At 43.9% G+C, this 18274-nt stretch overlaps 1 protein-coding gene across 1 annotated transcript in view; it reads right to left on the bottom strand.

Annotated features, from left to right (window-relative positions):
- rerea (arginine-glutamic acid dipeptide (RE) repeats a) overlaps positions 1-18274 on the bottom strand; it is a 98556-nt gene that overhangs the window by 49342 nt on the left and 30940 nt on the right. The window contains 1 exon segment of the mRNA XM_054608924.1: positions 15602-15672. Coding sequence (XP_054464899.1) covers positions 15602-15672 — 71 coding nt within the window.

The raw sequence follows: 18274 nt of genomic DNA on the forward strand, positions 1-18274 counted from the left end.
CATAAAGGGGGAGCTTTATGTGCTATAGCTTTGTGTGTGGAGCTACTCTGCTTTCAGCCTTTTTTGTTGGCCGATTCTCGCCTTTCCTCCTCTATTGTGGCGGTGTGATTGACATCCACCTGTCCTTGGGTGGAGGCTGATAGGGTGTTCTTACAGCTGGCCCCTTTGTAGCAGAGTGGATGCTTGTAATAGATTGTATGTTGAGAGTGATATGATAGGCTGATGATGGAATGATCTGGCTGACATTGACTAACAGTGTGTGGAATACAACAGGGCGGGGTTATTGATGACTCTCTTAAACAGTGGGTATCATTGCCATGGCAGCCCATACATTATCACCGTGCAGCCCCGCCCTGTCGTCGGCCCGGACCAATGGGCAGGCGGCTGCCGAGCAAACAATCCCCAGCAGCGTTGGAATGGTTGAGGGGAGAGAGGAGAATGCTAAATGTGCCACTTCATCTGGTGATTGACACAAAGCCGCTTGTTTACCGGCGCCATGGAGATTTGCATCTTTTTACCGTTGCCCCTCCCTCTCTTCTTCTCTCTCATTTCTGTTCTTCTCTCCCTGCATCCCCCCGCTTCACTCCCACAATCCTCCCTGTTTGTGGCGGCGCTGCATGAAGTGGATATTACCCCACCCTGCTGCTATGATATTGATCAGCCTCCTCCCTCCCCCTTTCTCCCTCCTCTCTTCATAGCACACTGCATTGATTCCACCTCTCCCTCTGAGCCCACCAGCTAGCAGTGATTATACACACACACACACACACACACACACACACACACACACACACACACACACACACACACACACACACACACACACACACACACACACACACACACACACACACACACACACACACACACACACACACACACACACACACACACACACACACACACACAGCACTTGTGTAGCCTTGCTTTACTTTAAAGGCTATAAAGCTCAGCGGCTGCTGCACCAGCCCAGTGAAAACACTGCTTCTTTTCATTAAAGGCAACCAATGACTGCAAGCTTAGCATGATGTATTACCATCATAAATATTGTTGTTATAGCATGTTAGCATAGCACATGGGCAGGCTGGCATAGCAGATTGGGCTGTGCCCTGGTGGTTTTTGTCACGCTGGTGTTAAAGGTGGCTGTGGTTGGGCTTGACAGGTGGGCTCCAGACACCTTGTGATTCTGTGCAGAACCCCACAGAGCTGATACACACTCCTTATAAGGGCCTGCAGTGCTGTGCTCACAAGCACTATACTAGCAGCTAGCCATCTAAAGCCAGAGCAGTTAAATGGAACAGCATAGAGTGGGTGTGAGCACTACATAGACAAAATACTTTTTTCAAAGAGCCAAAATCAGCTGTGAACAGTTGTCGTAGATTTGAGGTTGGGAATAAAAATATCTCCCATGTGAGTGGGTAGCTACATGGCCGTCTCTGTGAATTTCCACACCAAAGGCTGAGCTTGGCTTAAAGATGCAAGCAACAGGAGTCACTGCCTCATCTGCACACACTTGCACAATAATTAGTTATATACAGTTAATACATACCCTTTCCTGTTTACCAGATAGCAGCATCTCCGCTGACAATAGCTGGTGGAGTGCTAAAGATTTCGGGTGGGAGGTCCTTGCTGATGAGCTAACGAGGGCTCACACCCTCACTGCCATTTGGCATTAAATGTCATTTTAGTGTGCAGCAAACAGTTTGCACCTAATTATGGCCAGTAGCTGCTGTGTCCCGAGTTAAGCAGGAGTCTAACAGCCCTCCACACAAGAGCTGGGCTGTTATATCGGCTCTCTTAAGAACCAAAACCTCTGCCTTTAGGCTGAATGCTGAGGTGGACTGGATGTGGATGTTGATAAAAAGGGTTTCTACAACATGTAAAATGTTAACATCCCAAACAAAGACAAGAGGTGAAAGCAAGGACAGGGTGAGGGTGATCAATAGTAGGAATCAATATTCTCCCTCTGTACCTTTCACTGTTTGAATTAGTATTTGTATTGCACTGCAATATAACCTCTAAGATCGGCTCAAAGTGACTTATTTTCTGTTGTGTGATCTGATAAACAGAAAGTCTTAAATGAACCTGCATGAAACGCTCAATCAGCAGCTTCAAAGAAGCTAAAGCAGTTCTTTGAGGAATAAATAACATTATGTCTCATTACCACTCAGAGTAAGCCCCTCTAAAAACCCCTCTAATGATCCAGAGAGGCATCTTTAGAGATGACGTCTTGGGCCAAAAAGTACTCTACGAGACAGTGAGCCATCTGTTAACAACAAGCTCCGTCAGTCCCCTACAGGTCCTGTCACAAGTCTACAGCTAGAGGAGTGTAAGCACAAGTTCCTCTGCGGCAGACACGCTGAAGAAATGGGATGTGCGTTTGTATCTCAGCTCTGCAGGGAGGAGAGGACGAGAGGTCACCGTCTATACAAGGAGCACACCTACACAGACGGGGGTCTCAGCCACCTCCCAACACCCCTCCACTTGCTGATGGAGAGAGCCTCTCACACTCATCCGCAAAGTTCATTACCCGATCAGACAGGGCCGCACATTAAATCATTCCATTTCACCTGGAGAAGAGAGGGTGAAGGAGGGAGAAGGTGGGAAGAAAACAGGAGTTGTTTTTTTCCCCCCAGTGTCCTTTCTAGCTGGTGTGTGAACCCATACGGACATGCCCACGTGTTGGGCAACCATCAGTAATGGGCCTAGATCACCCCCCCCGCATCCCAGAATGCCTTGAGGCATAAGATTCATCACAAGGGCCAGACAGTAGAGGAGAGGAAGAACGGAGAAGTGGAAGAGAAATAACGTGAAAGAAGGTGAAGAATGCCGTAAGATATGAGAAGATCAAATGATGGTAGCCTATTAAAGAGTTATTCACCCTCAAATGGGGAGGGCATTATGGCGATCTATAAATGGGCTGTTAAGCTCAATAGCCCAAGGTTAGCTTGTCGTGATGCTGCAGTGAAAGTCTATATAGCTGACTGCGTTAGTCATACCATAAACACTCAGCCAGTACCATCTATAATAATAAAAAAAAATGCTTATTTCAATTAGCTCCAGAGCGAGTAAGAAGAGTAAATTACGCAGAATGTATCACAAAGCTCCAGATATAGATCGCCCTGCACGGCAGCAGCTCGCCTTAACAACAGTAGGCCACAGTGGGAGAGGAGAAGTCACTGGATTAAAGACATGGGTATTTGACAACTGAACAAAAAAAAAAGGACTTAGGGGAGGTCTGTATTTTCTTAATCATTTCATTAAGACAGTGCTCAGGCTAATTTAACAGTAGGCTTAATAACGCAGACTTTCCTCCCTCTCCTCTGTGCACAAGTGTTAAATGCCTGCTGGAACAAAGGCAGCTCTGTTCACAAACACAACACTGCCAAACTGTTAAGTACATTCCTATAAAGAGAAGAACAAAGAGCGTTTGAGCGTGGCGGGAGCAGAAATGAATACAGCTACTGAGGGGATAGTACAGCTCGGCCCTTTGATGCCAGGAAACGTCTTTACTATCACAGATAGTGTGTTTATGCTACTTCATAGTGTACTGGTAAAGATCCAGGCAACAATAAAAAAATAAAAAATAAATCATCTGGTAGCAGCATGAAATCTCAGTAGAGATGATGTTCGGGGAAAGAACTGGGTCTGAGAAGGAGGGAGAAGGGGGGTTGAGGTATGAGCTGCGAAACAGGAGACGAATAGAAGAGAGGGTAGAGAATTTTTAAAGGTTTGGAGTGGATGATTTTGTGGTAAGCACAACTGGGTACTTGGGGTTACACGACACAAGAATAATGAAGTGTGCAATGTTTTTGTTTGGGGTTTAAAGTCAAGAAAATGCACAGAACACCTATGCACAGAATAAATGAAGTGTGTGCACATGTGTGGTGAAGCCCCCCCCTCCGGGCTGTGGTTCCCTCGGTCCATGTGTTCCATTGGCGGTGACAGACAGGCAAACACAATTCAGACTTCTAGCCCATCAAAGCACGTGCAACACCAGTCACAGCCACTGCAGGCGGAAACGTGACGCACTGAACAGAAAAACACACAATCCTCCTCTTGTGTCCCAGGAAAGACCAGTCTAAAGTTGTCATTGATAAAAATCTAGAAAAAACCTGTTTGTCCTGCTTTACTATTTTTACTGGAGTAACAGAGATACCTTTTGTTCTATATAAGGCAATGCTGTGCTGGCTGTGCTGAGTAAATCTATGGGGATATTGGTCATTTTATGGTTAAAAAGAAATCCTCATTCAACAATAAAAGCTAGAACTGTGAGCCTTTCAATTCCCCCATTCTTCGGTTATGAGGCTCCTCCAGTGTCTAAATCTTGATGACATGACTGATAAGACTCTTGGTCTTTGTTTTCTAAGTTTAAGAGAGGGTTTTCTTGATCGTACATACTGACTAGACGGCGTTGTGCTAGAGTAATAGCATATGAGAGCGCTTAAACAAAGTGATGTTCCCCTTTCATGATCAAAGCATGAACATATGTGAGCCAGTTGCCGTGCATTAGATCAACAAAGGGTTTGAAGATGGAGAATAGATAAAGCTAGTGAGTGGTGAGTCAAGCTGTATTACATGTACAAAGTCAGAAGGTCTGCTGCAGGGGAGCGGCTGGAGGTGTCAGCCCGTGGTGATGTTGCTGTTGTTTTAAGGGCTGTTCGAGGCAGCGGGCTCCGAGGTACAAAGTGTCGACATTCCTCAGACCTCACAGCAATCCCTGAAATTTCCTCCTCTCGTGTCTGCTCCTCTCTCTGACCGCTGCCCTCGCCCTTCTTCCCTCTTTCCTTCCTCCCTGTGCGCTCTCTCTCGACTGTTGAGAGTTAATTTGCACCATGTGTTCTTTAACAGAGAAAGAGGGGCCCTGGTAGAAGCGTGTGAACTCGATACCACTGTAAATCTCCACTTCCACAGCGGTACCCTCTCGCCTCGCCCCTCCTCCTCCTCCTCCTCCTCTTCTCCTCTCTCATTCTTTTTTTTATTTTTTTATTGGCATGTCACACATTGGACAAGGTGGAAATTACACTGAGCTGAGCCGCGAACCAGTGGCGAAGCACGCCAGATACCCACTTAGGCTGAGAGAGCGGGGAAAAAGTGGAGGGTGGAAAGGAGAAAAATAACAGCGGGAGGGAAGTGGAAATGTAAAGAGGGAGAGGACGAGGAGGTGGGGGTAAAATTAGCCATCCATTTTCAAAGCAGAGGCCAATCCAATTAAAGCTTGACCAATCCACGCAAATGTGTTTAGTGTCTGGTTACTAGACTCAGAGCTGGGTGGCCTGGCAGAGACGAGACGTTCTGCTCTAAATACAACACTCTATTGATATATACTAGAGATTATCCTATTGCCATGTCGATGTTTCTGAAGTCTGACCTGCCAATTGTGATTTTTGCCGATTCCAATTTCCTTCTCTAAGAACCATACTACTTAACAGTCATATTCCAGATCAATTGTTTCCCACTATTGTCCCAGAACTGCCCCGAAAACTATTACAATTCAACTGAATTTATCTAGATTGGTTATTTGCATAAAAACACACAATTCAAATGATTCCGGAATAAGGGATTGTATTTTTATTTAATAACTTAGTTTGAGTAAAACAAAACATCTTGGCATTAGTAGTTTTAATGATGTATTATAACCTGATAAAAATTCCCTCTCTAATATCTATTTTATATTTCTGTGAATACATCTCATTAAAACAACTGTTTTTATTCAAGCTTCTCGCAAAAACAAATTTTACAAGATTACATCCGAACACATCTTGATACTGTTACAATTGTAGCTCTGTTAAAAGCAGGACTGTGCTGTTGGCAGAGGAGCCGGTCACTGCTAGTACTCTGAGCTGCATGCATTGGAACGAATTACAACATAATAAATGTCTCATTAACTTAGTTGTTCCACAAATTTTTAAGGTTGCTCTTCCAGTGCTTATTTTGGACTTGCAGCTGTGACAAATTGCAAACTGAAGACCTTCCACGCCTACGACATGTTGTGTGTGTGTGTGTGTGTGTGTGTGGCTATGACGTTACTGTCTGTCTGCCGACTTTTTGTCTCTCGTGGCGGTGTGTGAGTAAAAAAACCTGCTGCTGTAGCGTCTTAAAGCGTGGAGCAATGTGTTGCGGCCATCGAGCTTGAGCCCCGGTAAGCCTGTGCATTAAAAACGGTGAGTGGGGAGATGACAAAAACAACTCAAGCTGTAGAATTTTCGTCAAACTTGCGGTCTTTCTTTTTCCATATTGTATTTTACTTTTCTATCATTGTGTGAGGGATGAAGACAAAAATCAGACTTCAGGGATTTCCTTTTTATTGAAACGAAAAAGGCTACAAAATGTAATATAATAACAACACATTATTTACTAGCCTAGCCCATAAAAATGAATGTAGTTATATGCAGGCCAATAAACAAATGAATAAATAAATATACTGTAGTCTATGACAACATAGAAAATGAAATTCCTGGCTTTGTGGACAGACACACACACACACACACACACACACACACACACACACACACACACACACACACACACACACACACACACACACACACACACACACACACACACACACACACACACACACACACACACACACACACAGCGCTGTCCGACTGAGAATAACTTAAAATAATTAATGTTGATGCATAATGAACAATGTGGAATTACTAAACCTTATTTCATGTGTCATTTGGTATTTTTGGGGGTAATGCATATTTAAAAATATAAACAAAAAAAAACCCCAATTAATTCTAGTACTGATTTGGAAGTCGGTTACCACGGCATAGTTGAAGCTTCGAACATAATAAAAAATATATTTGAAATACAAAAATGATCGACCGAACACATTCATGGCAGATCAGCTGAAAGCCGGCCGGTTTGATCGTTGCATCTCTTTCATATAAAGCTGAGAATGATGAGCGAAAAATTAATGAAGGTACTCATGTGCAATTCTATGGCATCTACCGTTGAAACCATCGAACCCCAGTGATTGTTAGACACTATGAACGTTTGCCTACTTCAAAGGACCCTTCAACCTCTAATTTAGCGAGCAACCCCCCATGGAGGAGTCGCTCTCTTCATTTTAAAGGATGACCTGGTCAGGTAATGTAAAAGCCTCTCATTATTTTCAAACACAACGACTGGGGGTTGGGAGTCCTCAGGGTTTGAGAACTTCAAATATACCTGCCTTTTTTAACGTCTTAGCTTTATTTGCTTTCCCACTTTCTCATCAATGCTGGTGCCGAGGAAGATGGCACTGCCTGTTTGTTCTACTGCTTTAAAGATAAAATGTGGAGATCCACGCCGGAGCACAGTGAATTTACGTTAGATGTTAGTGAACACATCAGAGGAGACATTTTCACTTGTGATGTGCCAGAATGAAAAAGAAAAGTGTCTGAGGAGCCGCTGAATATTTCAACATCTCAGTGACAAGGGGTGAAATTAGCTCTTGGATATATATGCAAGGCCCAAATGTCATCTGTCACTGAAAAATGACTTAACAAATCTGCATGCATCTGCGTGTGTGAGAGATGCAGCCAAGTCGGAGGAAGTAAAATCAACTAATGAAACTCCAAGGGGGAAGAGTGGGCAAAAAGGCTTCTCTTTTGAATAATTTAGTAGTAGTGGGTCAAAGAGGTGGCTATTGATTGAGCTTTTAAAGAGTCTTATAAAAATGCCTTGGCCACTAGCCTGGCCCTTCAGCCCCGACCAACCCCCGCTGTCCAGAGGCTGCACCCTCTCCATCTGGGAAGGTAATCAGCACTCATAAAAACACACACAAAACCCCATTTTGATTTCAGTCGGTCTCTACTTCCCTCCCCTCCCATCTTCTATCCTAGAGAAAGAGATCATCCTATTGGCTGAACAAATTGTTTCCATAGCAGCATTTAGCTAATGCACAGGGAGGGCAGTGAGGGTGAGAGAAAAAAGTGTTATCTGTCCAAAAAGATGAAAAGAGGGGGATACGGGGGACAATGGAAGCGAGGAGCCATGGGGAGGGTTGTGTAGGTTTGATTTTATACCCACGAGCAGAGCTGAATGCAGCCTCCTGCACTCACTGAGTCTGAACTGTGTTGTTATCTCAACCTTGCCATTTGTATTGCTTTATTTATTCCTCACTGCGCTCTTGTGGCCAATCAATCATACCTGCCTCCCAAAAGAGAGACGGAGCTGTGTAGCTGTTTGAGAGATGCGTGCCTGTCTCCATCTGATTTGATAAAATGCACAGAGCTTGCAAACTGACACCGTAGAAGGACCAGCGCTAATCAGTCTTGCAGATTTTGTCTGCTTAAGAACATACTTGCATAGAAACAGCAGCTGCTGCAGCTCGTGACCCCAACACCTCAGCTAAATGACCTAATGTTACCACAAAGAACGGCATTAATGGCTTCACCTCAATGAAATTTCAAGTGTGCCATGGCAGTAAAGGAGGGAGGGAATGGGAGGGGGGCGCATACCTCCTCATCGAGGAGCATTAATCAACACAGTCATAATGGGGAAAGTCACCTGATACTGCAAAGCAGCAGTAAAAAACCTTTTGCTCACAGTGTCTACTCACAACCAACTGTGAGGGGAGCAGAGCGAGGGGGCTATTTGTCAAATAAATGGAGGTAATCTGTACATGATTTGGTTTGTTCAGAGTGAATAAAATGATTCCACTTCTTGTGTTAACCTGCTCCAGCCGACCACAGTCAGGAAGTATAAAATCAGCAACAGTTTTCTGGTCTGTTTTTCTCTTTTGTAGGTGAGTGACAAAGAACAGCCATTCGGGGTTTAGAAGCTGTGATGCTGTTCTATTGCTTTAAGGCTGTTACTCAATGGGGAACATTACGTGCAGAATGCTTCAATCAAACAGCTTGCAGCAGGCTCGGCTGGCCGGCCATGTCCATAGATGCCCTTGTCAATGCTGCTTCCTCACAGAAAGCAGACACTTAAGACGGCCTCACACACAATTGTGAAAGGCTCGACTCCACATGTTCAAGTCTGTAAAATGTACCAGATCGCTTAAAGCAGCTGAGTGGACCGTGGAATGAAAGGGAAGAGCTGAAGATCACACACACACACACACACACACACACACACACAAAAAAATTTGCCCCTAATGAGGGTGGCGCCCCTCTCTCAAGAGATGGCAGCGGCTGCTGCTCTACTCGATAAATATTAACAAGAAGTGCGACTGATGGCGGAGCTCACTGATCCATAATTGCATTTCAAAATGTTCAGTGGGGGTGGGGTGGAGGGTGGTCGTGAAGGGAGAGATGGGAAGATAAAAAGAGGTACTCAGCCTTCTAGGCAGTGACAAGAGACAATTGATGCCTGTCTAGTCAACCTTCTACTATCATCTCGACGGCTCAGAACCAATCAGAGGCGTTTTGGTGAAAGAAACGCACGGTTTGTGCATTACAAGCTGACGTCTCTCCTTTCATCGACTCACAGCTGCATGCATCACGGCGCGCATGTGACTGCAGCTTTACATAAAGGGATAAATCTGAGGAAGGATCAGAAGGACGGCAGGGAACTCCATTTACCAATGCCACATTGTACATTAAGTGATATGTTTTGCATGGATCTGAATATGCAGAGACAAGCTAGCCGCAAGCTAATTAGCTAGTGGATCTCATTGTTAGGCTAATTCTCAGCTCTTTGGATTTCATTAGGACTGTACTCAGGGTCCACAGAAAACCTAATAACTGCTTGTGTTGAGCATCCATATTTATGCACATATATTTGCATCTTCATCAAACAATTTTAATTATGGACTTTGAATAGGTGGCATTTTCCAGGGTTGTATGATAAGCACCAGCTAAAGGCATCAAGAAACAGTTGTCTGGGATACAATTAAAATTTGGTGTTTGTGTGTTTGTGTGTGTGTGTGTGTGTGTGTAGTGGAGGTGTAGAAAATGGTGTTTATATGACTACTTGGAAAGCCATGATGTTATATCCATCCAACACAAACGTGCTGGATTACAGTGGATGTTCAGAAGTAATAAATTATTTTTTATTAGATCTTTTAATTGTGATCTTTTAATCTGACCACATCAAGTTAGACATGTATGTTTATAATATAATGTGAACTGTATGGGATTTTAATATTTAAATAAATAAATAAAGCACAACTTTATTTGTGTAGTTTTGCAACATTAAAACATAATTGTAAATTATATGATAAGCCTTAAAATAATTGTGCTGTTGCAATGTTAAGTGAAAATGTCAAAAACTGGTTTAATTATTCATTTCCAAGCTATCTGCTAATTTGTGGATTGGATTTACCATTTATCGGTTGAACATGTTTTAAAATATAAATAAAGTGATAAATAAAGTTCAGCCGTCACACAAAGATTGTGTCAAATTTCTAAATGTAGCTAAGTATACACTGCTGGGTGAGCATCTGGGATGCATGTAACAAATCTTATTGGCAGCCGAAATTCATTTTTTAAACAAATACATTTTTTAAAGATGAATTATTGTTTTTGCTTTATTTGACAGTTCCCAGTTAAGATAGTTGATATGAGATATATAACAAAATAAAATGGTACAAATCACAGTTAGCTGACACACTAGCAAGAAGAGTCACATAAACCAATTTACTATGCTTTTCCTTACTGATTTGGATTCTAGAGGTCACGCAAACCCACATGAACAAATCTTGCATGTGAAGTGTAAGTACAAACGCTAATCAATACTAGCTACGGTTTTTAAGCAATTGACAAGTACGCCTTTTGTTTTTAACACATCTCATCAATTAGCTTGACACACACACATCAACTGCTTTCAATTACACACACACACACACACACACACACACACACACACACACACACACACACACACACACACACACACACACACACACACACACACACACACACACACACACACACACACACACACACACACACACACACACGTACAATGTGCATGTGTGTGCATGTTATACGACAGTGCTGGAAAGCCCAAACAAACACACTCCATCAGAGCATGTTTTAACCACACAAGTGTGAAAGCAAAACCCATCACAGATTTCTTGCACACGTCTCACAGTGCAAACAGAGCATGCTCAACCTCGAGATGGATATTACCTTACACTGGGATTTTAAACTGATGCCAATATGAGGGACACAAAATGATTACCACTGGATACAGTACACAAGCACGCACACGGACACACACACATACAGTATACTGATTATATGACAAAGAAAAACCCCTCATCCTATTTAAGCTGATCAGGCCTGCAACATATGAGCTGGACTCCTGGCAAGATAATTGCATTGTACATGGCATCTAATTAAATGTCCATAAGCAGGGAGATCCAGAGATGTGTGTGTGTGTGTGTGTGACAGAGAGACTATGTGTGTGTGTGTGTGTGTGTGTGTGTGTGTGTGTGTGTGTGTGTGTGTGTGTGTGTGTGTGTGTGTGTGTGTGTGTGTGTGTGTGTGTGTGTGTGTGGGCGTACTGGGCTCCTCAATCCTGCGTCCCCAGAGGGAAAAACGCTGCAATCACTCCATTAGCGAAAAGAGGGAGAGAGACAGGGATGGTGGGAGAAAGCAGAGGGAGAAAGAGAGAGGGATGTGGGGTAGGAAGGAAGGAAGGGAGGGAGGGAGGACGGAACACAGCTGACTTAGCCAATAACAGCAAATGAGGTTAGATACAAGCAGAGAGGGCAGCAGGGGGAGGGGGGGGCAATGAGCGTCGAGGACATGGACACAATGACTAGAACATGGGATGGGAGGAGCGAGGGAGGGAGGTGACTGACAGCAGATAAAGAGGAGTGGGGATGAGGGGGGGATGAAGTGTAGAAGCAGACAGATGAGAGTAAGAGGGAGAGAAATGGAGACAGAGGAGACAATCTAGGTGAGAAAAGCAGGATGGATTGGTGAAGCCAGGGTCAACGGGCAGATATGGCTGCAGATTGTCTCGTGCTCAGTCCGTGTCAGGTGGGTTATTGGCTCTCAAAACAACACGCAGCGCAAAAAGTGTGCGTGTGTAGTGTTGATGCAGATATTATATGCATGTTCATCACAAGTTGATTGTAAATACTGGCAAACATATGTATATACACACACGCACGCACGCACGCACGACAACGGTTGGCCGGCTCATTGCATTACTCTCATTAAATATAGATTGTAAACAAATTACAAGATCATGGCACTGGGTGTAAACTGAAACTAGCCCCTTTGGAAAAAACACACTGGAGGATTATTGGCCCTTAATCCACCTAATTGATCACTTCAGAGGGAAGAAAAGACAGAATTTTCTTAAATACACCTTAAAACACATTTTGTTGACTAGCTTTGTGTGTGCATTTAAATCAATAGCTGTAATTTTAGTCCTTAATTCATCTTCTATCATATGCAGTATTTCCATTGTAGTGCCATTGCTTTAATGCTTCAATTATGTATCTCGTTTTGTAAACCATTTTTAATTAATGTTGTTACATGTTTACGGTTTCTAACAATTTCAACATGGGCATGAAAGAGAATTAGAAATGAACTTGCTGCATTTCGATGTTCTGCTTCCACCCATGATTTAGTTTAATACCTCTAACGGCTAAAATGGCCTCCTACTGGTCACCTCTGTATCTGGGCAGACATTTTAGGAGGAAGGTAGGAGGCTTGAATCTATATGACTGGATCAATAAGTCACAGAGGTTACAATGGGCATCACTGTTGAGTAAACAAAGTAGGGAAACTAAATGTCCGATATGACCCCAATAATGCTGCGGAATGGATTTCTTTGCATGGATTATTACTGAGCGACTGCTCTGTGTGTACAGAAGCATTAAGGTAGCTCACATATATGCCACATGACTACTCTCAGAATCACAGTGAGAGAGAAAAAGATATGGAGACACCGAGAGGCAGACTTCAATTCTTGTTCATCCCCACGCAGGAAAGATTGATAGCTGCATTCAGGATTTCTATACACCGCTAATTGGATTCACAGGTCATTAGATAAAGTACATGAGTGAGACTGTTACAACCTCAAGACTGAGGGGGGAGAGAGAGAGAGAGAGACAGGAAAAAAGAAGGAGGGTGCGAGACAGGCAATATTGATGAGGTTGTTTGGTTCAGGACCAATGAAATTTCCTCCCCCTCTGCTGCGCCTCCAAAGCCCTGGTCCCCCACACAGAGGGGGGGTGGATCAATAATTCTTGCGGCAAGAAAAAGTGGGGGTTGGAGAGAGAGGCGAGGAGGGATGAGAGGAAAGGAAATAAAGAGAACGAGTTGACGTCTGATGCGCGGTGCACTTACATGGACCTCAAGTTGTCTGTTTTAGTCTTTTCAATATATTGTGGCAAGAGAAGGAAATGAGATTACACTGACCATCAGATCTGACAAAAGAGCAAAATGAGTGAAGGAAATAACTAGTCTGTGCCCTAGTTTTGAAAGCAGGGTGCTGGTCTAGTAAATAGAGATGATGAGTTTTCAATATAGATAGCATAGTGCAAATCTATTGTGATTTGTAGCCCAGCGACAGGGTGAGCTTGTTGAAAAATGCTGTACTTGTTTAGAGAGCCAGCAGGGCTTGTTGTTTTAACATAGGAGTACAAGGGTACAGTCTGCTCAAACACATACAGGCATGCAGATGGCTGTTCATTAATTACAGATTGATCGGGGGGAGTAACAGAGAGCAAGAGACACAGAGAGAGAAAAGAGTGAAAAGAAAGAGAGAGAGGGGTCAGTTAATGGAGTCAGTATTCTCTCTCCCTCCCTGGACAATTACCTCTGTCTGCCCCAGACCTCTTCTGGCACTCTTAATCAAGGTGCAGGTGCGTGGGTTTTTGTGTGTGTGTGTGTTGTGTGTGTGTGTGTGTGTGTGTGTGTGTGTGTGTGTGTGTGTGTGTGTGTGTGTGTTTATGTGCGTGCACGAGGAGGGGTTCCTGCCGTCCTCAGCACTCTCTAGCAGCAATCCGATTACAGCCCTGCTGCTGTGGGGCCTGGCTGTCCTCCCCTTCTGCAGGGCCTCCTGCTCACCTTAAAACCCCTTCTTCACACAACAACTGGCCTTCACACACAAAAGTATTCATATATGAAACTTAAGTGCCAACACGCCTACCTCAAATGCACACACACACACACACACACACACACACACACACACACACACACACACACACACACACACACACACACACACACACACACACACACACACACACACACACACACACACACACACACACACACACACCACACAGTCCACCTTTTCCAGAAGTGTTGTGGGTGGCCTCTGAGCTGACCTCACATCATCACCCTAGCTGTTGGCAGCCATTACTTTGGCCCCCTGGGGCCTGGCCGCCCCTCACCGAGCCTTCTGCACTCTGCTTAGACAACCAATCTGTTAAAAGACAGGCAACGCTCGGTCCCAGCAGGGTCAGATGCTGCTTCATTTGGCATCATAGACCCATCAGTTACATATTCCAGTAGCCTTTGCACATTAAATGCACATTACTGCAAACTTGCACCAAAAGGTGTTAGGCACTCCATATATGGCAGATGAAAACCCGACAAAGGACCAATCAAAGACAATTGATTTCAGGCCTCACCGGTGAGTTCACATTTGGGGAACTTTGAGCGGCAAATTTCCTGAGTCAAAAGAAACACTTGTTTTGTAGCAGTGACCTCTGAGAAAAAACCCACACGGAGCAATCCTTAATGACCCGACATGTAAAAAACATCTTGCTTAATAATACAGCACTTCAAGATCATGTATTGATTTTAAAAAAGGGTAATTGGAATGGCTTACAGCAAGCCATTCATGATTTCTAAAGCTGTTCAGTGTGTCATTAGAGTACACTACAGTGTAGAAAATGATCTAACCGCATTTCTTAAACCATAAAGTTAAACTCTTTTTCCTCAACATGAATAAAGACAGATCTGTCAGGTGAATTCAAATGCAATCCCCCCACTTGAGCCGACATAGACAACGCAGTGTGGGAAAAATCTGTTTGTCTGTGTGTGTGTGTGTGTGTGTGTGTGTGTGTGTGTGTGTGTGTGTGTGTATGTGATACATTTTAGGTGTCCTATTATGGATAAACAAACGCCACTTCACTAAACTGACTGAGCCTGATGAATCAGCCTTTCTCAGTAGCAAATTAAAAACTAATTCCTTTCTTTATTCAGCAAAAGAGGCAATTTGGCCACATTAAGCTGTAAAAAAAAAAAAAAAAAAAAAAATCAATTGAAAACTGGTGAATGGTCTCCTTCATTAAATCAATTAAGTGCATCGACAAACATCTTTGTTTCCATTACAAGCATTATTACACTGTCAGTGGATTGCAAAGGTGGTTCATATTCAAGCCTGATTCTCACAAGATTTTTTTTTACACATTAAAACCAAACTTCCTGATTATAAATCGTATTTCACAGTCCTCATCAGACTACCACAGTGTAATAAAAAATGTGCAACTCTCCCGACTACATGCCCTCATTATGGTGCACACAGCCCTGATTTCTTTTGGCATTTTTTGCTCACTGGGAACAACAGCGGTTTGTTTCCCAGCTTGCAACAGCGGGTGGGTGAGCAGTGAACCTGAGGCCAGCTTGAAGACACGAGGTGATAAAACAGGACATACAGGATGTGAAAATGTACTCACCAGTTTGAAATCCTGAATGCTACAAATGAAGTAGGGTGTGTTGGGCCGCCGACTTTCAATGTATACACAATCTGCAAGTGAGAAAAAAAAGAAAAAAGAAAAGTGAGTTTGAAAGAAGATGTTCACTCATCCTAACGCTTTCATGTTTTATGCAGACAGACTCGGTAATATATTATTTTGTGTGCCGTTACCTCTGCTGAAAAGACATTTTTCTCCTTGAGTCAAATTCAATTGGAATGCGAGTAATAGGATTAAGGACTTTTGGAGCGCTACAAGGTTGCCTTTCCAAAGCAAACATTACGCCCAAGGGGAATTATGTTATTGTTCCACTCCATTTATACACCAGTGAGTAATACTGGCTTTAACCCCATTCCACCCCCCCTGACTTATCTGTCTAACTTGTTCCTACAATATGACAACTTCTGTCATTGCACTTATATATGTCCAGTTTACTTTGTGTTAGCATAGCGGTGAAACAAAAAAAATTCACTCTCTGTCCTCTAATGTTTAAAAATGTTGCCAAATTACATAACCCTCAAGTGTTAAAAGCAGCCCCCTCACATTGTGTGTGTGTGTGGAGGTGGCCCTGGCCGGCTGTGCTGTTAAATTGAATGTGACTGGTGGTATGGCCAGGTCGCGAACCCTCATCTCCTTAACAAAAACATTCACGCTGCAGAGGACAAAAACACACAGCCACTTCTGTGGAGAAGAAAGGGAGGAGGAGGTGGGGGACATGGCTAATGGTTACGGCTAAGCCTTGCACAGTCCTTTCCAGAAACAGCCAAGGGTTAGAATTATTAGAGAAAAAAAGAGATTTGAATCCACACAAAAAAAGGCAAATTAGCATAATAGTCTCCCATCCACCTTGTGCTTTTAGCTGAAACGCAAAACCAGGAGTGTGATCAAAAGGAGACAAAAAATCTATTTATTTTGGATTAAATAACAACCAGTGAAAGACAGTTCTTGCTTGCTCAATGGGCAAAGCATCAAAAGTCAATATCACTTAATTGATTGAAAACATACATCACAACCGGAAAAATTGACCTTCTATTCAAATGGAAGCAATGCAACAAGCTATTTGTCGGCTCCCAAGGCTGGTGTTGCCTGCCATTTGGTGCAACAGAGCGTAGCACTCATGCTTACATTAGCACACGGGCTCTGAAGGAGGACAACATCTAGCAGCTCCTTTAAACTTTGATTCAAAAAGGTAAAAAGGTAACAACGTGAACTGCTGGCGATCATTTAACAAAAAATTAATGCTGAGCGGATTCTTGTAGGACTAAGCCACACTTTTCCCTAACAAAAGATGAGCGGCTAGCTATTTTCAATGACTGACAGCACCATCATCTGTTATTTATTTGTTTGTGTCAACAGAGTTATCGATCTGGCTGTGGTTTATCTTACCGCTTACAGAGCAAAAGAGGGGTGGCAAAGATATTAAATGGCTCTGACACTCAAGATACCATTTGTAGCTGGTGTGTACGAGTGCTACTGTGACATCACGGGCTTTGTTTTTTGAGAGGCTCTGTTTGCTTGTGTGTGTGTGTTTGTGTGTGTGTGTGTGTGTGTGTGTGTGTGTGTGTGTGTGTGTGTGTGTGTGTGTGTGTGTGTGTGTGTGTGTGTGTGTGTAACCCCAGGGTGGGCTTGTTATCTGCTGTGGGCTGAATGAGCTGTTCTAAGGGGAGGGGGGGGTTATCGCCCTTGCTGGCTCTGAGTGACGCATTATATCTCTCGCTACTGCCCTCTTCTCGCTTTTCCCCGCTCCCTCCTTCTCTCCCTCCTCTACACCATCCCTGGAAGTCATTTACAAGATAACATGAATGAAAATATCCATCAGTGCTATTGTGTGATCGGTGAGCAACACAGTGTGTGTTGAGAGACGGAGAAGCGGGTGGAGGGAGGAGGGAGCGAGAGGGAGGGAGGGAGGGAGTGGGAGGGGGAGGGCCGAGAACAAAAGAGACTAATCTGAATGAGATGACATGTTTCTGAGGAGTCAAATCGGGGGAATTAGGGTTTAGTGTCCCTTCACCTCGTCGGCAGATTCATTTAGAAGGGGTCAGATCTACGTGTCTGCACCCTGGAGCACATCAACAGGCATAAAGAACAGACAGCGAGAGTGAAAAAGATATGCGGCGGGAAGAAAAAAAAAGGAGACGGGGATCTAGTTTAATCATTCGCAGACAGCAAGCGAGTCTATTCTTCGAACGTCAAAAGCACATTTTGAATTCATCCTGGGCACTAAAAGTCGACTACCTCAAGGGCATTTCTCTGAGAGCCACTATAACACGATTCTCAATGAATGTGAAAGTTAAAGCCCACTTAATGCTTCGGACTCCGTTTGAACGAGAAAAAAAAAGAGGCAACGGCGCTCAGGGAGGTGGAGGGGGGCTGGGGACTCGTCGAAGCGGGGCCACGCGGTTCCTCCGGGGTCCGCCTGGCCTGTTAAACATTCCTGCCATTTTGTGCATTTGGAAGTGGGTCTCCTCGCTCAAGTGGGGAAGTGGAAAAGGGGGAGGGACTAGAGGCTTAGCTGTGGTTTGGGGGGGGTCGTCTATGTGGGGGGATGGGCGGTTTTCTTAGGGTTGAAGTGTGTGCTCGTTGGATGGATGTAGCCTTCGCTGTAGGAGGGGAGGACCACAGCAGGGCCTTTGTAGTAGAGGGCTCTCACTCCCT

This window comes from Anoplopoma fimbria, chromosome 12 (assembly GCF_027596085.1).
Source record: "Anoplopoma fimbria isolate UVic2021 breed Golden Eagle Sablefish chromosome 12, Afim_UVic_2022, whole genome shotgun sequence".
NCBI classification, from domain to species: Eukaryota; Metazoa; Chordata; class Actinopteri; order Perciformes; family Anoplopomatidae; genus Anoplopoma; species Anoplopoma fimbria.